The sequence below is a fragment of the Ovis canadensis genome, chromosome 14, assembly GCF_042477335.2.
Source record: "Ovis canadensis isolate MfBH-ARS-UI-01 breed Bighorn chromosome 14, ARS-UI_OviCan_v2, whole genome shotgun sequence".
In the NCBI taxonomy this organism is placed as follows: Eukaryota; Metazoa; Chordata; class Mammalia; order Artiodactyla; family Bovidae; genus Ovis; species Ovis canadensis.
In genome coordinates, this window is record NC_091258.1 from 58935216 (window position 1) to 58958512 (window position 23297).

At 53.5% G+C, this 23297-nt stretch overlaps 2 protein-coding genes and 1 non-coding gene across 7 annotated transcripts in view; all 3 read left to right on the forward strand.

The window, feature by feature from the left end:
- Positions 1–396: 396 nt before the first annotated feature.
- MAG (myelin associated glycoprotein) lies at positions 397–16854 on the forward strand. 2 transcript variants are annotated; one of them, XM_069550467.1, is made up of 11 exons: positions 685–833; positions 2261–2320; positions 2947–3014; positions 3171–3539; positions 5166–5462; positions 5583–5840; positions 7315–7575; positions 13818–14105; positions 14430–14526; positions 15271–15370; positions 16338–16854. In XM_069550467.1, the coding sequence occupies exons 3-11, from the start codon at positions 2969–2971 to the stop codon at positions 16500–16502; spliced, it is 1881 nt and encodes a 626-aa protein (XP_069406568.1). In that variant the 5' UTR covers positions 685–833; positions 2261–2320; positions 2947–2968; the 3' UTR covers positions 16503–16854. The 2 variants fall into 2 exon arrangements, with proteins under 2 accessions (XP_069406566.1, XP_069406568.1); XM_069550465.1 differs by lacking the exons at positions 685–833; positions 16338–16854 and adding an exon at positions 397–465 and having other exon boundaries at positions 15271–15501.
- Positions 15486–23297, forward strand: part of CD22 (CD22 molecule) — a 30928-nt gene continuing 23116 nt past the window's right edge. For all 4 annotated transcript variants that reach the window (XM_069550365.1, XM_069550371.1, XM_069550369.1 and 1 more), the window contains exon 1: positions 15486–15674. In XM_069550365.1, the coding sequence (XP_069406466.1) occupies positions 15611–15674 (64 nt within the window). In that variant the 5' untranslated portion in view covers positions 15486–15610. The remainder of the gene's footprint in view (positions 15675–23297) is intronic.
- On the forward strand, positions 22716–22787 carry TRNAG-CCC (transfer RNA glycine (anticodon CCC)). Its single transcript has one exon. It is a non-coding gene; the product is annotated as a tRNA-Gly (tRNA).

Here is a 23297-nt window from a genome sequence, read left to right on the forward strand (position 1 = left end):
GCCCTGGAGCCTGCCTCCTTCTGGTCACACTGGCCTCTGTGGCCTCCTGGGCCTAAGGCTATTGCCACCAAGATCCCCCAGAAGCTGAGGCCAACACATTCTGCCTCTCAGCCTGAGACTTCTAGAGATGTTAGAGATGCCTGCCCTCACCCCCACCCTCCTCCCAGGGACCCAGAACTAGGGTGCGCGGGGATGGAGCAGGGAGCGAGTGAGGCAGCCACCCCCAGCCCCTCCAGGAAGGAGCTAGTGGAACCCAGGCGTCAGGCTGCCCAGTTCGAGCTGTGGTGACAAGGGCCCTTTGTGCCCCCCTCCCCCGGGGGCAGGGAGGAGCTGGGCCCTGGAGGCAGGCGGCCCCTGGCACCCGGGGGGAGGGGAGGGGCTGGCGAGTGGGGGCCTAGACCCTGGGAGGCCAGGGGACTGCGAGCAGGGCCGGCGGAGCAGAGGGTGCAGAAGCAAGAGCATCAAGTGAGTACTGCAGCTGAGAGGGCTGGGGATGGGGAGGAGAGCAGAGGACCCCGGTTGAGAGCACGGGCAGGGTCGCCCAGGGCGGGTGCAATGCGGGGCATTCCGGGCTGTGGATGGTGGCTGTGAGCTGCCACTAATTTAGGATGGGGGAGGGCGCTGCTCAGGATCGCTCTGGGCGTGGGCTGGGATCATGGCAAGGACACTGACTGGGCTTTGGGAGGAAACCACAGAGAGAGAGAGAGAATGAGGCACCTTCCTCGGCACCCCTCCGGTGGAGATTCTGCCCTGGGGCTCCTAGGTTTGTGGCAGTTGGGGTGGAAGTGGTCCAGGGCCAGGAGAAGACCGAAAGGATGCCCAGGTGATCACAGGTCTGTATCCTGCCATCTGGGAGGGGATCGGGGTTGGGGGGGTTGAGTGGGCAAGTTCCAACACTGAGCACGCGACAGGGGTGTGTGTGCACGGGCGCGTGCACCTCTCTGAGTGAGCCTTAATCCAGGTCCGTGTTTCTCAATCTTTTTTTCAACATCTCACTAAGGACACCTTTCAGACTTGCTTTTCCTAAACCCACTTCCTCCATGAAAGCTTAAGATAATGGATGGACTGTTTGCGTTTATGTACTACAGCCCTTTAGAGAGCCACAAACCATCATAATAACTCAGGCTTTTCTGGACCCCATCCCCCCAAAACAGTTTTCATCCTTATTCAGAAGGCACGGTCTACACGCTTGGTTCATAAGTCTGGGCCCGTGGCCCTCACCTGTGTCTACCCGCAGGACCTCCCTGTGGCAGGTGCAAAGACGGCATCTGCCGCGTGTTCTCCGGCATGGGTCTGGGTGGGTCTGGCCACGGCCACACCTCCATGTGTGTGCCAGTCCGAGTGCCTTTGGGAGCACGGCATGCAGAGTGTGTGCCTGATGGCCATGCCTGTAGCTGTCCAGGGGTGTGGTGGGCAGGAGCATGAGGTGTGTGTGAGCATCTGCTGCGCGTGGGTCCCAGTGCCTGTTGGGGTGTGCAGGGTCCTGGGCAGTGCTGTTGGGGTGAGCCGGCTCATTCTGGTTTTGTCCAGATCGGTAACATTTCATACCAGCATTTGCGTGTGTCTGACTACGTGCATCTGTCCGTGGGAAGACAGTGTCAGAGGCCAAAAAAGCAGCCACTTGGAAGCCCTGGCTCCAATCCGAGGCAACCCACAGAGGAGCCGGGTGCCAGGGACTCACTAACCCCAGTCCCTGGTCCTTCCTGGCTCCACTCGGAGCCCAGCCAGGCGTTCCCAGCTCTTCTCTTGACCCCACGTACCTCAGAAGCCCCCCAGGACGAGGCACCCTCACCCTGAGGGAACAGGCCTCTTTTGTAACTGGGCTCTGGCCTCCGGAGGGTGAGGACACCAGGGGCCGTCTGTGGGGCGGGAGAGGGCGGCAGGAATTCCCGCGGCATGTTGGGAATGCTGATGCTGTGAAACCCAGTCATTGATGGGGCTGGGTCCCTGCCTGCCACCCCCAGGCCTCAGCCGTGGGACAAGTGCTCCCTTGCCCCATTCACACCCCTCGCCTCCCCCCACCCCAAAGTGCTGCTGCTCCCCTTTGCTTCCCTGGAGCTCTCCATCACGGCTTGCCATGGGAGGCGACCGCAGAGTAGCTTTGAGGCTGTGTGGGAGGGTCTCAAACATCCAGAGGCCATGGGCAACAGAGACTGCGTGGGCAGCCTGACAACCGCCACGAGTCGTGGCGGATCCTGCGAGCGGGGGTGGGGGATGTTCGGGCCCCCACTTCCTTGCACCTGTCTGATTCTTGCTCCAGGTTGGCCGGCTGACAGCTGCAAGTGGGACCAGAAGGCGTTCCCAACTCAGGGAGACGGAGGTGAGGGGGGAGGGTTCCAACTTCCCTTCCTCCTGGCTTTTCCTGCTTCCTCTTGCTCATCCAAACTTGGCTCTATCCTTACTTTCTGGAGATCCCCAAGGGCATAATGGTGATGAAGATAATTATTAGCATGTAACTGACCATGTAGATATCTTCACTGGCTCAATAGACGTGAATCTGAGCAAACTCCGGGAAACAGTGAAGGACAGGGAAGCCTAGCGTGCTGCAGTCCACGGGGTCGCAAAGAGCTGGACGTGACTGAGCAACTGAATAACAACAAACCCATAAAGAGTCAGGACAGTTTGGTGGTGAAGTCTGCAACCCTGGACAGGGAGACAGGGCCTGAATCCTGGCTCTGCTGCTTGCTGGCTGTGTGACCTTGGGCAAGTTACTCAGTCTTGCTGGAGCTCAGCTACAAAAACAGGATAATAATTGCACCTACCTCAGATGAATTTGTATAGTAGAGTACCACGGGTGGTACATGGTTGATGCCATAGATGTGTCTGTGATCATAAATACTAACAGCAGCAGCAGCCAACATCTGAATGGGCTGCTTCCCAAAATCTTACCAGAAGTCTTACTTTTCACTTCCTTGGGCCTTGAACACTCTCCTCTCCCCTCTCCAGCTCTGCTCACTTGCTGTACAAAATGATATTCCTCACGGCACTGTCTCTGTTTTGGATTATGATTTCAGGTAATAATGCCTGGGGATCTGGGGGTCTGTGGGTCCTGGCCCCTGAGCAGGCTGGGGTCCCTGGACCCCTCAGGTGATGGGAGGTGATGGGAGTGGGGGTTGGGGGCACCCGGGCAGGATGTGTCTCTCAGCCTCAGCGGTCCTGCTCACCCACAGCCTCTCGTGGGGGTCAGTGGGGCGCCTGGATGCCATCGTCCATCTCGGCCTTTGAGGGCACGTGCGTCTCCATCCCCTGCCGCTTCAGCTTTCCCGATGAGCTGCGGCCGGCCGTCGTGCATGGCGTCTGGTACTTCAATAGCCCCTATCCGAAAAACTACCCTCCGGTGGTCTTCAAGTCACGCACGCAGGTGGTACACGAGAGCTTCCAAGGACGCAGCCGCCTCCTGGGAGACCTGGGCCTGCGCAACTGCACCCTCCTGCTCAGCAACCTAAGCCCCGAGCTGGGCGGCAAATACTACTTTCGAGGGGACCTGGGGGGCTACAACCAGTACACCTTCTCAGAGCACAGCGTCCTGGACATCATCAGTGAGTCTCGGGGGCTGTGCCTGGGGCGGGGAGCGTGGGAAAGAGGAAGCCCTCCCAGTGCCCTTCTGGGGAGGTTTGGTCGCCAGAACCAAGGACTTGCTGGTTTGGCTGGAGGGAGGGGTGCCAACCCTCCGGCCCACATGACCAGGCAGATGACAGAAAGGGGCAAAGCAGGGCCCCAAGTTGTGTTGTCCTCCCCAGAGGAAAGCAGTGCTGTTACTCTTCAGAGACACACGGGCGAAAGGCAGTGGGGCTCTGGGGTTGCGGTAAAGCCTCTGCATCCCTCTATTAGCTGGGCTACTGTAGGCAGTTTGCTGAAATTCTCTGGGCCTTGTTATCCTCTTCTGTAAAATGGGGATACGAACAGCACTTAAAGTTCAATAAGGGAATAGTTGTCAAGTGCGCAAAATAGTGCCTGGCACATGGAGCCTGGCTCGAGCTAAGTGGGGTAGCATGAGAATGTAGGGCCATATATCTCAGGCAGTCTGAGTTTTTGTTGTTTTGTTTTGCTTTGGGCCATGCCAAGCGGCATGGGGGATCCTAGTTCCCTGACCAGGGATCGAACCCGTATCCCCTGCAGTGGAGGCTTGGAGTCCTAACCACTGAATGGCCAGGAAATTCCCTGAATTTTCCAGGGGAACCAGAGCTGTGTATTTTCAGCATAGGCTGCTACTTCAGATATATATTTTTTTAATGTCTTAAGTTCACACCAAATAAAATGCAGCTCTGGGCCAGTTTGGGCAGAGTAGGGTCCACTGCCTCATTTCTGAGAGGCCCTGAGAGGCATGGAATCCTTAGATTCAGGTTCCCCATCAGCTCTGAGACCATGTGAGGAGCCAAATTACAGCCCTGATGCAAAAGAGACCCCACCCCCAACTCCAAACTGGCACAGACAGACACAGCTCCAGGACACACCACACACACACACACACGCACGCACACACACGTGGAAGGTAAAGCAAAGCAAACATGGGAAGAAGGAAAGTTTCTTGAGGAATATAATATATTGTCTGGGGCACGGAGCTTCCCAGGTTGCAAAGTTGGTAAAGAATCTGCTTGTCAATGAAGGAAGATGCAGGAGATTCAGGTTCCATCCCGGGGTTGGGAAGATCTCCTGGGGGAGGAGATGGCAACCCACTCCTGTATTGTTGCCTGGAAAATTCCATGGGCAGAGAAGCCTAGTCGGCTACCTAGTCCATGGACTTGCAAAGAGTTGAAAGTGACTGAGCACGCACACATAGGGCACAGATGATGAAGCAAGAGCAATAGGGTTTGAAGCTCAGTTTTATCTGGTACTAGCTGTAGCCTCAGCTTCCTCATCTGTAAAATGAGCAAAATAACATTACCCAGCCTCTAGTTTCAGCATGGCTGGAAGGACTGGCAAGTCAAACACCAGTGGAGTATTCAGAACACTATATTGTTGTTTCCATTATTATTATATCCCTCGTTGGATCTGTGGAGGGCTTCTGGGTGAACGGTACCCAGGAGAAGAGCCGGTTGTGGGGAACTCTGCATCCAAGGGCGGGGAGGGAACCAGCCAGGAATGGAGTCCGACAGCAGCCTCGGGTGAGGGATGGCTGGTGGGCAACGCTGCTTCCTCACCCTCCATCTCCCGGGCTCATGTAGACACCCCCAACATCGTGGTCCCCCCGGAAGTGATGGCTGGCACAGAAGTGGAGGTCAGCTGCATGGTGCCTGACAACTGCCCGGAGCTGCACCCCGAGTTGAGCTGGCTGGGCCACGAGGGGCTCGGAGAGCCGACTGTGCTGGGGCGGCTGCGCGAGGAGGAGGGTACCTGGGTGCAGGTGTCGTTGCTGCACTTTGTGCCCACCAGGGAGACCAACGGCCACCGGCTGGGCTGCCAGGCCTCGTTCCCCAACACTACCCTGCAGTTCGAGGGCTACGCCAGCCTGGACATCAAGTGTGAGCCTGGGTGCGGGCCAGGGGCGGGGCGGGGGGGGGCGGGGCGGGGTCAGGTCCAGGGAGGGGGCGGGGCCTGCGCGAGCGCCCCCTGAGGTCCTGCGTCCTCCCACCCCGCCGCAGACCCCCCGGTGATCGTGGAGATAAACTCCACGGTCGAGGCCATCGAGGGCTCCCGCGTCAGCCTGTTCTGTGGGGCCGACAGCAACCCGCCGCCTTTGCTGACCTGGATGCGCGATGGCACGGTGCTCAGGGAGGCCGTGGCCGAGAGTCTGTCCCTGGAGGTGGAAGAAGTGACCCCTGCAGAAGACGGCGTCTACCTCTGCCTGGCTGAAAACACCTACGGCCAGGACAACCGCACCGTGGAGCTCAGCGTCATGTGTGAGTCGCCGCCCTGTGCGCCCCGCACACCGCGCGCTGGGGAACCAGCCTCGCCCAGGGCAGTGCTGGGGGGCCGGGGTTGAGGGTAGCGATGGCGGTCAGGTCCATGCCTGCAGTTGAGATGAAGATGGAGAGGAAGTTTCAGGTTAAAGAGTTCTTTCATTCTTGAACACCTGCTGGGCGCCTGTCTCCTGGCTAGGAGGAGATGGAGATCGGAAGAGAGAATCAGAGGTGGTCCCTGCGCACCCAGGAAAGCCTGTTAAATTCAGTTTCCTGGGGCGTAGAGCTGGGCTTGGCCCCAGGAATGTGCATTTTATTATTATTTTTTAATATCTGTTTATTTGGCTGCATCATGTGGCCCTAAAATCTTAGGGGCTTCCCAGACGGCTCAGTCATAAGAAATCTGCCTGTCAATGCAGGAGACGTAGGTTTGATCCCTAAGTTGGGAAGATTCCCTGGAGAAGGAAATGGCAACCCACTCCAGTTCCTTCTGGGAGAATCCCACAGACAGAGGAGCCTGGTAGGTTACAGTCCATGGGGTCACAAAGAGTTGGACACGACTGAACACACACAGGTGGGATCTTAATTCCACAATCAGGGATCAAACCCATGTCCTTTGTATTGCAAGGTGGATTCTTAACCAGCAGGGAAGCCCTGAAATCTGCATTTTAAAATGAGCCCTATTACAGTTCCAATGGGAGGGCTGAGGGGAACCCAAGCCTGATCCAGCCCCTGTGGGCTTCAGGAGGAGGCGGCGGGTCAAACAGGATTCTTGGCTAGGAGCCAAGGAGAGGTCATTCATTCATTCATTCACTCACAAATATTTATTGAGGCAAAGTGCCCAGGACTGGGGATAATAAAAATGACAGCGCCAGGCAGCGTTTGATTTACTCAGCAGTTTCTGAGTGCCCTACACAAATGGTCTTTCCCTAGACATCCCCATGGCTGGCTGCCTCCTCCCGGCTCCCTTCTAGTCTCACGGGAGCCTTCCCTCAGCATCCTAGTTAAAGCCTTAACTACCCTGACTTCCATCCCACCTTTATTTTTCTCCAAAGTGCTCCTCCCCATCTTGCCAACTATATACTTGATTTCCTTAAACAGCATCTGTCCACATGGACAGAGATCTTCATCTGCCTTGTTCAGGCCAAAGCAGCGCAAGTCATAGTCTATTCTCAGTGACCCCTATGAAGCTGGGAATATTTTTAAGTCTAGTTTCCAGATTTAAAAAATTGGGCCCCAAAGGGTTAAGACATGGGTCCACACACAGCTGGGAAGGGGTACAGCCGGGACTCAGACACAAGCACCGTGTCTGCAGAATCTCTGTAAACGAGACAGCCAGGCCTGGCGTTACCCGGGCTGTCCTGAGGTGGTGTGTTCCAACTGGGGTGTTGAGGGTCACATTTAGGGGTGAGAGCTGGCTGGCAGAAGAGGCCCCCCTGGCTTCTGACCACTGGCCCCCTGTCCTGCCCCCTAGATGCACCCTGGAAGCCAACAGTGAACGGGACAGTGGTGGCCGTGGAGGGCGAGACAGTCTCCATCTTGTGCTCCACACAGAGCAACCCGGATCCTATTCTCACCATCTTCAAGGAGAAGCAGATTCTGGCCACGGTTATCTATGAGAGTGAGCTGCAGCTGGAGCTGCCGGCCGTCACACCCGAGGACGACGGAGAGTACTGGTGTGTGGCCGAGAACCAGTATGGCCAGAGGGCCACCGCCTTCAACCTGTCTGTGGAGTGTGAGTACCCCCCACCCCCACCGCTTCGACCCTCTTCCTCTGATGAGAGCAGGTGGGCTTGATTCCTGCCCACCCACCCCTGCAGTGGAGCTCAATGGGGGACACTCAGCATCCCAACCAAGGGTCAGCTTTGCTCCAGCAGATGGGGGTGGGGAAGCTAAATCCACAGCAAGAAAAGACCCACCTAAGGGACTTCCCTGGCAATCAGTGGTTAAGACTCCACACTTCCAATGAGGGGCATGGGTTTGATCCCTGGTTGGGGAACTAAGATTTCACATACCGTGCAAGTTGGCCAAAAAAAAGTCCCACCTGAGAATATAATATTCCCACACCCTGGGATGGGCTTTTGACCAAGGATATTTCTGAATCCTGTGGCCACTTCTTCTCTGAAGTGTAGAAGTGTTAGTCCCTCAGTCGTGTCCAACTCTGCGACCCCATGGACTGTAGCCCACCAGGCTCCTCTGTCCGTGGGATTTCCCAGGCAAGAATACCAGAGTGGGTTTCCATTCCCTTCTCCAGGGGGTTTTCCTGACCCAGTGATCAAACTCGGGTCTGCCACACTGCAGGCAGATTCCTGACTGTCAGAGCCACCGGGGAAGCACACGTGCATTAACTAAAACAGAAACCACAACCTCTAACCCTGCAGAGCATCGCCAGGAATCAGGCACCGCTGGAAGCTCTTGACAGGAGCCTACTCTTTCACCTCTTTGACATCGCAGTGAGGGAGATTCTCTTACTGTCCCCAGTTTCCAGAGAACGAAACTGAGGCCCTTAGGGGTTATGTCACTCACCCCGAGTCACCCAGGCAGAACTGAGACTCAGATGCAGGAGTCTGGTTGCACTCTTCTGTAATGCCCAAAGCTGACCTCATCCTGAGTTATGACATCAGAATACATTGATCAAGCCTTTGTTATGTGCACGAGCTGTGTGGCTCAGTGGGAGGTGGGGGATAGGATCGAGAGGACACCAAGCATGTTAACAGATACAGCACAGCCAGAGAGATGAGACGGATGCAGATAAAAAGCTAACTGTCTTGGGAATGGAGCTCATTGTTCCGCTGCCAACCAGTCCCCTTCCTGACCTCCCTTCTCTGGACAGCACTGCCAACACCCCGCTCCCACCCCAGCCATCATTCAGGTCATAGCTCCGAAGTCATGGTTTCCACTTCCCCTCCTCCAGCACCTCCTTCTGGAATGTCACCTCCATATTTCCACTCTCTCTGCTTCCTCCCCAACCCCAGCCTGGCCTCTGGCACTTGTCTCCAAAGTCACCACTTCCAGACTTACTTATTCCACCTACTGTGGTCCCCACCACACAAGTTTGTCAGAAGGTATTGAGCACAGTCCATACTCAATAGTCTGCAAGTGGCCACAGTCAGTTGTTGCTCAGTTGCTAAGTCGAGTCTGACTCTGCAGCCCCATGGACTGCAGCACTTCAGGCTTCCCTGTCCTTCACTAACTCTTGGAGTTTGCTCAAGCTGAAGTCCATTGAGTCAGTGATGCCATCCAACCATCTCATCCTCTGTCGTCTCCTTCTCCTCCTGCCCTCAATCTCTCCCAGCATCAGGGTCTTTTCCAATGAGTCAGCTCTTCACATCAGGTGGTCAAAGTACTGGAGCTTTAGCTTCAGCATCGGTCCTTCCAGTGAATATTCAGGATTGATTTCCTTTAGCATTGACTGATTTGATCTCCTTGCAGTCCAAGGGACTCTCAAGAGTCTTCTCCAGCACCACAGTTCCAAAGCATCAGTTCTTTGGTGCTCAGCCTTCTTTAAGGTCCAACTCTCACATCCATACGTGACTACTGGATAAACCATAGCTTTGACTATGGCTCTGTCAGCAAAGTGGAGACAGATTATTCCAGGGCAAGGTGATGGCCATCACTGCTCTGCTGACCTTTCATCTTGGAGACATCTTTCCTCCCAGTTTGCTCCCTCCCAGCATCAATTGTGATCATGTGAATGGTTTGTGTATACTCTGCCTTCTTCATACATGCCCCTCCTTCTTCCTCTTGGTCTTCCCCGTTATGTCTACTTCCCTAATCAGAGCTTCTTAGGTGTAGGAGTCAGAGAAGCCCCTGAGAACCTGATGGAAGCCCCTGAACGTGCACACAACTCCACCTCATGTACATTTTCAGTCGCAGACCATCCTGTCCCATGGACTGTAGCCCATCAGGCTCATCTGTCCATAGAATTCTCCAGACAAGAATACTGGAGTGGGCTGCCATTTCCTTCTCCAGGGGATCTTCCCAGCAGGGTTTGGACCCTGGTCTCCTGCACTGCAGGCAGATTCTCTACCACCTGAGCAACCAGGGAAGCACAATGAGAGCGGCAGCGGCAAACAACGCTGAGGGGCTGCCCCGCACCAGCGCTGCATCCCAGCACTGCATCCCAGCATGCGTGATTGTGGTGGCCTCTTTCCTTTTTTTTTTTTTTTAAATGTGTTTTTTTATTGTTGTAAAAGTCACATAATATGAAGCACACTATCTTTAACCATATTTAACTGTACAGCCCAGTGGCACTAAGTACATCCATACTCTCGGGCAGCTCTCACCATCACCCATCTCCCCAACTTTTCACCTTCCTAAGCTGAAGCTCTGTCCCCATTAAACACTGAGTCCCCCTCCCCCTCTCTGGTCACCTCTTGAAGCAGCTGCATATTGTCATCATCTCCCTTCACCGAGGAGAAACTGAAGGACAGAATTCCCCAAGGCCATGCAGCTGGGAGGCTGGCCAGTGTCAAGATTCTTCTGGACCCTGTCTGTCCAGTTCGTAAACCTCTGGCTGTTTCAGTTTCCCCTGAAGTCCCTGGTACCCAAGGACTCAAGGCCTTCAATGTGCCAGAGGGGACAAGCAGCCATGCCCCTACCCCCACCCCTGCTGAGCCCGTCGCTGGGCTCCGAGGTCTGGGTCACAGTGCATGAGCTCTGGGAGTCCAGCCCCAGTTTGCTGGGCAGAGCCATCCCTCAGTCTCATCTCTGTCCCCGAAGTCTGTGTCTCCTAGTACTGGGGCTTCCATGCTCGCTGACAACAGTGGGTGCTCCTGAAGAGGGGGTCCCAGCAGGGGACCTGCAGGGCACTCACCCTCACCGAGATCTTGTGATGAGCAGGTCTGAGCCCTTTGGACATATTGACCTGTTTTGTCCTCACAACAATGTGACTGGGGGTAGGGATCGCTCGTCACTCCAGTTTGATATGAAGAAGTGGAAGTGTTACTGGTGTCCAGCACCCGACAGAGCTGAATGGACTTGGGTCTAAATCCAAGCTCTGTTGGATTACACACGTCTTGCTGTGTGATCCCAGACGAGTGACTTCGCCTTTGCTGATCTCTGATTCTCTTCTCTGAAAAATGAGTGTGACAGTATCTTACACCAAGGAGCCCACGTGCCCTGTAAGTCTTAGAGACCCTCTTAATTTCCCACTTATCTCCCTGAACTCCTGGCTGGATATCCGCTGCCTTCCTGCTGCCAAGGCGTTGCTCACTTGCGCCCTCTGCTGGAATAGTTCTATGTGCATACGTGCGTGCTCAGTCGCTTTCTCTAATCCTAAATCCCTAGGTGGGATGTTAAGCTTTCCTTTCAACACACTCGTACTCCCACTTCAGAGTGTATTCTCCGTAGCCCTTGGCAAGTCAAGCACCCATTACCCCTGTTTGCACAGATGAGAAGTCCATCTTGTAGGTCCAGGAAGCTGAGTGGCCTCGTTCGGGCCACCAGCCAGTAGATGGCAGAGCTGGAATTCAAGCCAAAGCTGTCTCACACCCCAGACCTCCCATCTTTTGTGGGACCTGGGGTTTGTCTGGTGTCAGGCAGGGTTTCACAGGTCTCGGGGCTGCTGGCAGCTCTGCAAAGATGCTGAGCACACAGCAGGGTGTCAGCATTCCCGCAGCCTTGTCACAGCTGTACTAGCGGTACAGTCAAGCATGAAAAGGTTTTTACTTTTTAAAATAATTACTGTCAGTTCAGGTTGGTCATTACTAATTTACTCTGTGGTGTATTAATTTGTTATTACTATAGTAAGCATCAGGCTTCCCTGGTGGCTAAGTGGTAAAGAATCCACCTGCTAATGCAGGAAACGTAGGTTCAATCCCTGGGTTGGAAAGATCCCCTGGAGAAGGAAGTGACAACCCACTACAATATTCTTGCCTGGGAAATCCCATGGAGGGAGGAGACAGGCAGGCAGGCTATGGTCCATGGGGTCCCAAAAGACTTGGACATGACTTAATAACTAAACAACAACATAGCAAGCATATACATGTCTACCTAAACAGAATTTGGAAAACTTTTAATTTACTAGACTCAGAGATATGTACCCATTCCAAGTGGAATGATCCCTATTGCAAATACCCAAGTCTCATGGCTCCCTGCCCCATCCCTGTTACCTGCATATTCTTTTTGTATGGAAATTGAAGGTCGTCTAGAGTAAGCAGAGGCAAGTGCCAAACTCTCAGAGGGAAAGAGAACATAGATTAAAAAGTAACATTCAATGTTCTATTATAATCTCTTATTGGGAAATGAAAGGGGAAAAACCATCCCAGTATCACTTTTGTAATTCAAATGGCAACAAACCTCAACAAAATTATCTTGGGTGGAGGGTGGTGTCTGGTGTGTCCTATGAGGGAGGGAGGGAGGGTTAGGACGCAGGGTCTCTGGGGAGTGAGTGGGGGCATCTGCAGGATGGCCAGGAGGTGGAGCTGGCTGAACTCAGTCGCTCATCCCATGAGTCTTCCCAGAGTTCCTGCCAGGTGAAAGGGATGTTCCGGAAACCTTCCAGTGGTTAAGACTCTGAGCTTCCACTGCAAGGGGCATGGGTTTGATACCTGGTCAGGGGATTAAGATCCCGCATGCTTCTCAGTGTGGCAAAAAGAGAAAAAAGAAAAGGATATTCTAACAGTGGGGACAGAGTGGAGACAGAGCAAGTGCTTGTCAGGATGGAAATAAGAGAGCAGTCACATCAGTATGTAACCCGGGTAGATGTAAGTGCTGAGGAGCAAACACGAGTGAATGGTTAGTGCAGCGAGGTGCCGCTTACATGGTGTGGTCAGAGAAAGAGCGTGGTCTGCACAGAAGCTGCCTGGAGTGAGGGTGTGAGTGCTGCAGGTGTCAGGGAAGTGCTCAAGGCCGAGGGAGAAACGGAAGCCCTTCGGGTGTGGGAAAAGGGTGTGGGAAAACGTTCCGCGAGTATGAGAAACAGCAAGGAGGCTGGTGTGGCCATAAGACAGTGAGCCAGAGTGAAAGCAGAGGAGCTGAGTGTGGCCAAGTCCTGCAGGGCCTTGCAGACCAAGGCAAAGTATTGGGGCTTTATTCTAGGGGACGTGGGGAGCAGTTGGAGGGCGTGAGTTTAAGCAGGGAGCACCGTGATCTGATTGATTGATTTATATTATATTGATCACTTTTTTAAAGATTTTATTTCAGGTTTTTTTGTTTAAATTGTATTTATCTTTGGTTGTGCTGGCCTTCAGTTGCTGCACGGGCTTTTCTCTAGTTGCGGTACCTGGGCTTCTCATGGCGGTGGCTTCTCTTGTTGCAGGTCCCAGGCTCTAGAGCACACAGTAGTTGTGGAGCACAGCCTTAGTTGCTCTATGGCATGTGAGATCTTCCCGGGTGAGGGATCGAACCCGTGTTTCCTGTGTTGGCAGGTGGATTCTTTACCACTGAGCCACCAGGGAAGCCCCTCATGTCTTTAAAATATATATTCATTTATTTGGCTGGGCTAGGTCTTGGTTGCAACGCTCGAGATCTTCACTGCGGCATGTGAGATGTTTTCGTTTGCAGCACGTGGGATCTAGCTCCCTAACCAGGGATTGAACCTGGCCCCCTGCATTGTGAGTGCAGGGGCTTAGCCACTGGACCACCAGGGAAGTCTCTATGATCTGATTTATATTTTACAAGGTGAGCAGCATTGGAGAGGGCATTAGAGAGAGTGTGGGGCGTCCCTGGTGGCTCGGTGGTAAAGAATCAGCTGGCAATGCAGAAAATGCAGGAGACCTAAGTTCAGTCCCTGGGCCAGGAATATCCCCTGGAGAAGGGCACGGCTACCCACTCCAGGATTCTTGCCTGGAGAATCCCATGGACAGAGGAGCCTGGCGGGCTTCAGTCCACGGGGTCGCAAAGAGTCGGACACGACTGAAAGGACTGAGCGAGCACACGCAAGAGAGAGTGCAGGGGGCACAGGCAGCTCATCTCAGCCCAGAAGCCCCCAAGGCCGCATCTCCAGCCTACCGGGTCTTGGTCTCGCCTCCGCAGTTGCTCCTGTGATCCTACTGGAGTCCCACTGTGCGGCAGCCCGCGACACGGTGCAGTGCCTCTGCGTGGTGAAAGCCAACCCAGAGCCCTCCGTGGCCTTCGAGCTGCCCTTGCGCAACGTGACGGTGAACGAGACGGAGCGCGAGTTCGTGTACTCAGAGCGCAGCGGCCTCCTGCTCACCAGCATCCTGACGCTGCGGGGGCAGGCCCAGGCCCCACCCCGGGTCATCTGCACCTCCCACAACCTCTACGGCACCAAGAGCCTGGAGCTGCCCTTCCAGGGAGCCCGTGAGTGATGTGGCCGGGGGCTGGGAGTCAGGGGACAGCTGGGACCCCTGTTGGATCTAAGCTTCCCTCGCCGAGGCTGATTATCGGCCGCTGAGCGATGGTCCCGCTATGCTGTTGATCGAATGGTCAAGTTAGGAGAGGCTGCCCCAAGCTTGCTGACACTTCGTGGGCCCCTCCAACAGCTCAACTAACCAGTCAGGGCAAGGGTGTGCCTGCTGTGTAAATACGTTCACTCCCACCCCTGCCCCAGCCCGTCTCCTAAGAACCCTGGTGTCCTCCTCCCACCAGCAGCCCTGAGGGCGCCTGGGTCTTCTCTTTCCTCAGACCGCCTCATGTGGGCCAAGATCGGGCCTGTGGGAGCCGTGGTGGCCTTTGCCATCCTAATCGCCATCGTGTGCTACATCACCCAGACGCGCAGAAAGTGAGTGGCCTATGGGGCTGAGCTGGAGTGTGGTGGGGTGGGAGGGCAGGGGGTGGGTGCAGGAAGCCTCCAAGGGCGGGGCAGGGCAGACCAGCTGGAGGCTGAGTGTGGGTAAGAGAGGGCAGCTTCCACTGTGAGAATTCAGCGGCTAACAGGAGCCGCCGTGGTTGGGTCACAGGTGTCGGTGCCTGGACGGGACCCTTCCCGCCAGTCATCACGGGTGCCCCACGTTCTCTGCTGTCTCCTCCTGCCCCTCCCTTGTGATGCGGAGAGCCAGTACCCTGGCTTGCGGCCACAGCATCAGTCACAGTGGGTTCCAACAACTACACATAATCTGTGGTATCAATAAACGCTCCCCAGTCTCAAGTCACACCCGCCTGCTGCTATTTCTCTTCCTTGAATCACACACACATCAGCACTCCCAACAAGGAATTAATCTCCCCATTCCGCATCCTGGCAGCCAGGGGGTACAGATGGCCCCAGAGAACCCAGAGGAGCCAGGCAGGGGTCCTGAAGGTGGCAGAGACTGGGGCCCAGGTGTGGCTCGTCTTAGCAGGAGAGGGATGGGCTAGGATGGACAGAAAGAGGCTGCTCACCGAAGCGGCCGCCCACCCTGTCTTAGAGATGGGTGGGAGCAGCTCCAGAGTCCCTTGGGCCAAACTCCTAGGGTAGAGGGGATTGCAGACAGAGAGAGGAGTAGGGAACCCAAAAGCCACACTGGGGCTGATATGTCCTGCCCTGCAGAAAGAACGTGACGGAAAGCCCCAGCTTCTCGGGGGGGGACAATCCCCCCGTCGTGTTCAGCAGCGACTTCCGCATCTCCGGGGCGCCAGAGAAATATGAGGTGAGGCCAAAGCCCCGCGGCGCCAAGCTGGCTGGAGATCCTGGGTGCCGGGGACACTGAGGGTCTGGGAGGGGCCTGGGAGGCCCTGGGTGGAGGGGGAGCTGGCCCCAAAGACAGGGAGGAAAGGATCTGCTGAGACGGACTCGGCCCTGGGCTGGGACAGGGAGCTCAGCTGAGGCTGTGAGCGGGGCTGTAGAGTTCGGGGTCCACGAGAAGCCCTGACCCTCCCCGCCTGGGTCTATGACTGCATTTCCTTCTCCAATAGTCCAGAGAGGTCTCTACCCTGGAATGAGCACCCCAGGAGGTAGGTTCCGGGGGCCTCGGTGTGCCCACCTCTGGGCCCGTGTTGGGCCTTGGGGTTGGCGTGCATGTGTGTGCATTCCCATCAAGCGTCCAGGTTGGTCCCCAGTTCAGTGTGGCCTTGCCCAGCACCCCCTGGCCTTGTCTATTCTGTCCCACTACTGCTCCCGTCTGTCTGTCTGTGGCCACTGTCCTGTGTGTGTGTATGTGAAGGAGGGAGGTCAAGGATGGCAGGCGTGATGGGGAAGCTGAAGTTGCACCCGGAGGATGTCCCAGATTGAGGAGGGACAACTCCAGACCCAAGTTTGCTGAGCCAGGCACTTACAACAACTGGGAAAAGTGGGTTCCGGACCAGGGAGCTTCCATCTAGAAAGGCGTTATGGGTTGAATTGGGTGCCCCTCAAATTCCCAGGTTGATGAAGGTTTCTTGGAGACAATGAATTTGTGGGCAGCTTTCAGGCTTAGCAGCAAGGAGGTTGTTTTGTGTAGGGGGCACTGGTGCGGGCAGGGCTCCCAAGGGTGACCCAGGACTGTGGGATAGGCTAGGTGGGTGGTCCTTGAGGAAGGAGGCTCACATGCTCTGGAGCCACGGGTGTGCCAGCAACCCCAGCATCTGCAGCTGGGAAAGGTGGGACAGGACCGCCTAATGGGTTGGCTCCCTTCATAGAGTGAGAGGCACCTGGGATCAGAGAGGAGGCTCCTGGGTCTTCGGGGAGAACCCCCGGAGCTGGACCTAAGCTATTCTCACTCGGACCTGGGAAAACGACCCACCAAGGACAGCTATACCCTGACGGAGGAGCTAGCCGAGTATGCTGAAATCCGCGTCAAGTGAGGGAGCCGGGGGCACTCTGTGCGGTCACCCACCCCCTCCAAGACCCTCGCTGGCCCCCACTGGCTGCGGGCTCCCTTCCTCCCCAAAGTCATGGGGGCTGGGGCAGGGAAGGGCCGGGGCAGGTGACGGAGAGCTGTGGGGGCCTGGCCTCCCTCTCCTTCCCAGCTGCCCCGCCCCGCCAGCACCCACCTCCACCTTGTGGCTCCCCTCTAACCTCCTTTAACTTCATCTGTCTGGAGGGGAGCTCCGTCTGTCCACATTATTTATTGCTACCCCTTGCCTGGTCTCCTACCCCCACACCTGGCCCCAGGACCTGTACGGAGGGATGTGAAATAAATGCCCTGAAACCAAATACCCGCCTAGTTCCTGATGATTTCTGACACATCCTTGGGAAGCCTGCCACTCACCCCCTTGCCCTCCCGCTGGGTCCTCTGGGATTCTAGCCCGGCACCCAGGCCAGCCATTCTTAAGTTGTTCTTGCTCTGATCTGGCAGCTGTGGGCTGGGTTTGATCCACGGGAGGTCATGTTTGACTGCTGGGTGATTTCACCTAACAACCCTCATTCCTGCTTGTGCTACAGTCAGAGTGACCAACAGCCCTAGGCTCCCACTTCCGTACCACCATGTCTCACTGACCGAGATGGCGGCTTCTTCTTCGGAAGGAGCCTGGCTCCCGATTTGCCACAGTGCCCACCATTCCCTGTTGTCCCCCACCCGGTTGGCTTCACTCACTGACGTTCCCCCCGTGGGTCCCAGGGGGACCCCGGGTCTCAGTGATTCCTGAGCCTGCGTCAGCTTGACTGCCATGCCTCACATTTATGCTGCATTCTGCAGCTTCAATCTTTCTTTTTAAATGAAGAATTTATTTTGGTTGCGTCATGTTGTTTGTGAGATCTTAGTTTCCCCCAGCAGGGATCAAATTCTAGCCCCGGAAGTGAAAGCCCTGCGTCTTAACCACTGGACCACCAGGGAATTCTCAATCTTTCAAACCTCGTTTGACTCAAGAAATATCCATCAGGCACCAGCTTTGTATTGAACCCCTCTAGGAAGCTCGGGCTATCCTGGGAAGGGAACCCCCACCTCCTGCAGGACAACCCTGTGAGAACTCTGGGGCTCTGAGAAGCCCCGTGATTTTTCCCAGGGTCCCAGAGCCAGGAAATCGTGTGGCCAGACCCTGGACTCAAGTCTTCTTGAAGTTAAAGAAGGCCAGACTCTCTGGCATGAATTGGTATCAACAACTAACATTTTTGCTGAGTGCTTACTACGTGCCCCATGATTCTACCTGGTTTAATCTCTGTCCTCCTTCCCTGACAACTCTGACAATGGTTCTCCAAGTGGGGTCCTGGCACCACCAGCATCAGCCTCACCTGGGCACCTGCCAAAAAGGCAGATTCTCAGGACTTACCCAGGCCTAGCAGTCTGTGTTTTCATGACTCTTCCTGGTGGAGAAGGGCATGGCAACCCATTCCAGTATTCCTGCCTGGAGAATCCATGAACAGAGGAGCCTGGTGAGCTACAATCCACGGAGCTGCAAAGGGTCCAACACAACTGAGTGGCTCAGCACTCACATACACGTCTGGTGATTCCTGGGCACTGATGTGGAGGATCTGGAGGGGCCGAGGCAACAAGGTGACATGACTTCCCTGAGGACTGTGCAGCCCTGACTTGAGCACCCACCTGGGACCTGGCCCTAGAGCCCCACCCCCCTCCCCTGCACTGACCATTGTACATCACTGCTGTTTCAGTGAGAAGCAGCAGGAGCTTCTGAGTATGACGTTGCCAAAGGGGCAGTAATAATAGAGCTGCAGGGCTATGGGGGATTTGGGCGATTCCTAAGGAAGGTGGCTGGGCCCTGTTTTTGTTTTTTTTTTTTTGGAGAAGGTGGGGGGTACATCAGAGACCAAAGTCAAGATCTAGGGGCAGAAATAACTAAACTATGTTGAGTGGGAAGGGGACAAGGCTACTTTAGCTGGAATGGGTTGTCCCCGTGCAGGAGAAAGGCAGAGAGGCGGGTGGTAGCGGCGGACCCTACCCTAAGGCCTGCCCCTTCCTCCCGCTGCTGGCAGTCACTCAGGGAGAAGGACATTAAATAAATGACATCAGACAGAACACCTGGCCCCTGCATGCGACACCTGCTCCCAACAGGGAAGGCTAGCAGAGACTAGAGCGAAAGGAGACTTAGGGTCTCAGGGTTGGGGGAGTGTCTGTGTGGAAGGAATGTCACTCAGGGACGCCCTGTGTGAGTCCCCAAGTGGAAACACATTTGGCAAAGTTCCAGGAGCTGAACCGAAGCCGGAGAGGGTGGCAGAGAACAGCAGGGACTTCAAGGCAGCCCCACTAGACATTTTGACCAGCTCTGCTGTGCATGTGTGGGAACCTGCCCTGGCGCACCTGTCCCCTGACAACAGCCCCTGGCTCCAGCAGGTCTGGCTGGGGAGGAATGCCCCTAAGGACTTCGCCCTGCGAGGCAGAGCAATGTCAATAATTGCAGCCATCAGAGTAACCCTGTGCTGCCTGAAGCGCAGCCAGAGCGCCACCCGGGTGGGCTGGGTGTCCCAGGGAGCAGTGTGGAGGGACTTTTAGGTGAATAGTCATACTTCACTTAGTCTGTGTCCGAGCAAAAGGAAACTAGCTTGCCAAATGTGATTGTTTTTAAATTTTTCAAAAATCTTTTTGCTTTATACTAGAGTAGAGCCGATTAACAATGTTATGGTAGTTTCAGGTGAACAGTGAAGGGACTCAGTCATACATATACATGTATCCATTCTCCCCCAAACCCCGTTCCCATCCAGCTGCCACATAACATCGAGCAGAGTCCCATGTACTATACAGTAGGTCCTTGTTGGTTATCCACTTTGAATATAGCAGTGTGTACATGCCCATCCCCAAAGGGATATTTGGAAATTTGATTTTTTTTTGCTAAAAGCTTAGGAAGAAGTAAGTTAAAAAACCAATCAAGTGAATTGATTTCAAGAAACATACGAGATAACAATACTTCAGGTGGTTCACAGATAGGACAAAAGTCCTAAAGGTCACAGGCAAACCATTAAAGTTTGGGTTACAGTGATGTGATCTGACACAAAGACCGTCTCTTAGGCTAACATTTAGTGATGACACTCAACTCAGCTGTCACACTCTGCCCAGCGCCTGGACTCCCCAGAATTCACCTGTTCCATCAACACGAGGTTACTGAGCACTTACTTGTGCCAAGCCTGTGCTGGACTCTAAGGCTGCTGCACAGACCAAAAGACCCACACTCTGGCTGCTGGGACTGACATCAAGTGGGAGGGATAGAAAAAGACCAGATAAATGTGTGGTCAGATAGCGAGTGGGCTAAGAAGGAAGCTAAGAGAGATAGAAGGACAGCATATGCCTGCAAGTTGGCTGATTTAGAAAGCAGTCAACTGAGTAGACACCGGAAAGAAGGGAGGGAGGAAGGGAGGGAGGGAGGGAGGGAGGGTGCTCAGTCGACTTCTGGGAAATGAGGGTCCAGGGAAAGTCGAGATCAGGTGCAAATGTCCAGCGCAGGAATGTACTTGCAGTGGTCATGGAACAAGAAGGAAGCCAAACAGCATGCCTGGAGTTGTGTATAGGAGCCTGAGCAGTTGCCCAGGGGAGCTGGATCACAGCAGGGTTTTAGGCCACAGTCAGGACTCGGACTATGAGTGAACTGGGGAGCTGCTGGAGACTTACACAAAGAGGAGCATTAGGGAGGGGTTTTGGTGACCCTGCTGGCAGCTGTTTAGACAGTGAGCACAGGGGATCATTAGGCCAGTGGCTGCGGAGGCCATGACTCCTGTCCAAGAGAGGGGGAAGTGGGTGGTGAGAGGGAAGAGACCTATTCTAGAGAGGGCCCTGAGGAGACCGGCTGATACAGAGGGGAAGAAGAGAGGAGCCCGAGATGCTGGCCACTTCCTTAGACGCTGGAGAGGCAGGGAGGAGCTAGTTGGGTGGAGAGCACAGCCCTCAGTATGTTCAAGGACAGGCAAGGCTGACAGGACTCTTCTCTCAGGACTCATCAAGCTGAGGGAGAGTCAGCACCCGTGACACAGTGACTCAGAGCTGGGGACACAAGCAGGAGAAGAGTTTTAGCCGGGCCAGGCTGGTCTCGCAGCTGCACCTGTCAGGAGGGAGAGGCCACTTGGTGAAGAAGGGGCCAGGCACCGGGGCATGTCAACAAGGACCGCTTTGTCCCTCCTCTCCCACCAAACTCCTGGGTCATTCCTGATTGATAAAAGCCATTCCCGAATATCTCTCTTGGACAGGAATCTTGGCTTCCACAGCCCCTGGCCTCATGATCCCCTGTGCTCACGCTCCACACAGCGGCCAGCAGGGTCTCCCACCCTATCTTGAGAACTAGTGCCTGGGGCAGGCAGCTGCGCATACCCAAAGGAGAAAGGGCTCCAGGCTATGTGCTGACGACTCCCCTGGGGGTGGGAGGAGGAACCCCACGGCTCTGCCCAGGAGGAGCCACGCCTCCTTCTTTCCCCACCTTCCTCACTCTGCAAAACATGACCCCTGGTATAAACTGGACTTCAGAATCAATTTCTTTTTGCTCTGGGAAAGTTTTTTTTAAGAGAATGAAAGGACAAACTATAGGAGAAAATAGTTCAAGTCACTTAACCTGACAAAGAACTCATGTCTAGAATGAGTATATAAAGAACTCTCAACATTCAAAAACATCAAACATCAAACAACTAAAAAATGAGCAAAAAAAAAAAAAATAAACGTGGGGGGTGGGGGGCAAAAGGCAGGAAGAGACATTTCACTGAAGATGATATTTGGATAGAAAATAATCATATAGAAAGATGTTCAACATCATTAACCTTTAGAGAAATTCAAGTTAAGATCACAATGAACTATCATTCTCATACACCTACTAGACAGCTAAAAGGATGTGTAGTAATGAAAGCATTTATACATTGCTAGTGGGAATGTAAAATTGTCCAGCCACTTTGAAAAACAGTCTCAAGACAGTTTCTCAAAAGGTTAAACCTAGAATTCCAATCTGCCTCTGGAATTCTATTCCTAGGGTATATACCCAAGAGAAATGTAAACACATCCACCCCAAAATTTGCACACAACTGTTGATAGCTCATTACTCATAAAAACCAAAACATGGGAACAACCCAAATGTCTACCAAGTGATGAATGAATAAAGAAGATACGATATATCCATACAATGAAGTACCGCTCCTTGACAATAAAAAGAAATGGAGCACTGTACAGGTCCTGCAAAATGATGAACTTAAAAACATTAAGTGAAAGAAGTCAATCACAAAAAGCTACAGATTGTATGACTGTATTCCTATGAAATGACCAGGAAAAGACAATCTGTAGAGACAGAGTAGATTTCATTGTTGCGTAGGGCTGGGGTGCAGGTGTCGAGAGGAAACAGGGGGGGACTGTTAATGGTGATGAGCATTTTGGGGTGATGAGATGATCTAAAATTGGCTGTGGTGATGGTTTGCACAATGCCGTGAATACACTTAACACCATTGACGGGTATGCTTTAAGTAGGTGGATTGTATGGGCAATTAGAAAATGGGCAAAAGACCTAAAAAGATACTTCACCAAAGAGGATACACAAATGGCAAATAAGCCCATGAACATATGTTCAGCACCACTAGCCATTAGTGAAATGCAAATCAAGACTGTGCAAACCACTGCATACCAATGAAACAACTGAAATTAAAAATAATAATGATAGTAAATGCTGGTGAGGACGCAGTGAAACTGGATCATTCATACATGGCTGGTGGGAATGGAAAATGGTACAGCCGCTCTTGAAAAACGAATGAAATCATCCTACCATATGACTTGGCAATTGCACTTCTAGGCATTGATGCCCAATAAGTAAAAATTCATATCTACACCAAAACCTGTACACGGTGGTTTAAAGCAGCCTTATTTGTAACAGCCCAAATTGGAAACAGTCTACATGTGCCTCAATACTAAATGGTTCAGCGATTCTGATACATCTATGTGCTACACAGTACAATGTACATAATGCATTCCACTGCTACATAATACTCTGTGGATGTATCACAACTCCCTGGGATACAGCCAACAATTGTTATATATCCAGGAGTACTATGTAGCAAGTACTATGTAGCAATGGAATGAGATATGGGACAGACATCAACTTGGAAAATTCTGAAGGGCATTATACTGAGTTAAAAAAACAGACAAACAAAAAAACAGTCCAAGGACTTCCCTGATGGTCCAGCGGTAAGACACTGTGCTCCCAATACAAGGAGCCCAGGTTCGATCCCTGGTCAGGGAACTAGATCACCACATGATGCAACTAAGAGTTGCCATGGTTGCAACTAAAGATATCGCACGCCCAAGCTAAGACCCAGTGCAGACAAAGAAATAAATCTTTAAAAAGTCCTAACAGATCATGTACCATGTGACTCCTTTTATGTACTATTATCAAAACGACAAAATGGTAGAGATGGAGAACAGATTACTGGTTAGAGATAGTGGAGGAAAGGGAGGTGGATGTGACTACAAGGGTGATCTTGGCGATAATGGAATATTTCTGTATCTTGTCTACAATGGCTATGTACATCTAGGTTGTACTACACCTAATTATGTAAGAAGTAACCATCAGAAGAAACTCATCACAGGGCACACCAGACTTTTCTATCTTTGTCACTTCCTTTGAGTCTATAATTATTTCAAAATAAAAAGTTCAAAAAAAAAAAAAACCCAAAAAACCAGAAAACAACCCAGTGATCTCAGTGGGGGACTCCCAGGCCAGGGGACAAGATCCAGTCTTCAATAGGGGACC

Bases quoted from the DNA above. Each gene is read 5' to 3' on its own strand.
- MAG (XM_069550467.1), top strand. From the start codon at position 2,969: ATGATATTCCTCACGGCACTGTCTCTGTTTTGGATTATGATTTCAG. The intron at 3,015-3,170 runs GTAATAATGCCT...GCTCACCCACAG, and splicing joins GTTTTGGATTATGATTTCAG to CCTCTCGTGGGGGTCAGTGG. The intron at 14,527-15,270 runs GTGAGTGGCCTA...CCTGCCCTGCAG, and splicing joins ATCACCCAGACGCGCAGAAA to AAAGAACGTGACGGAAAGCC.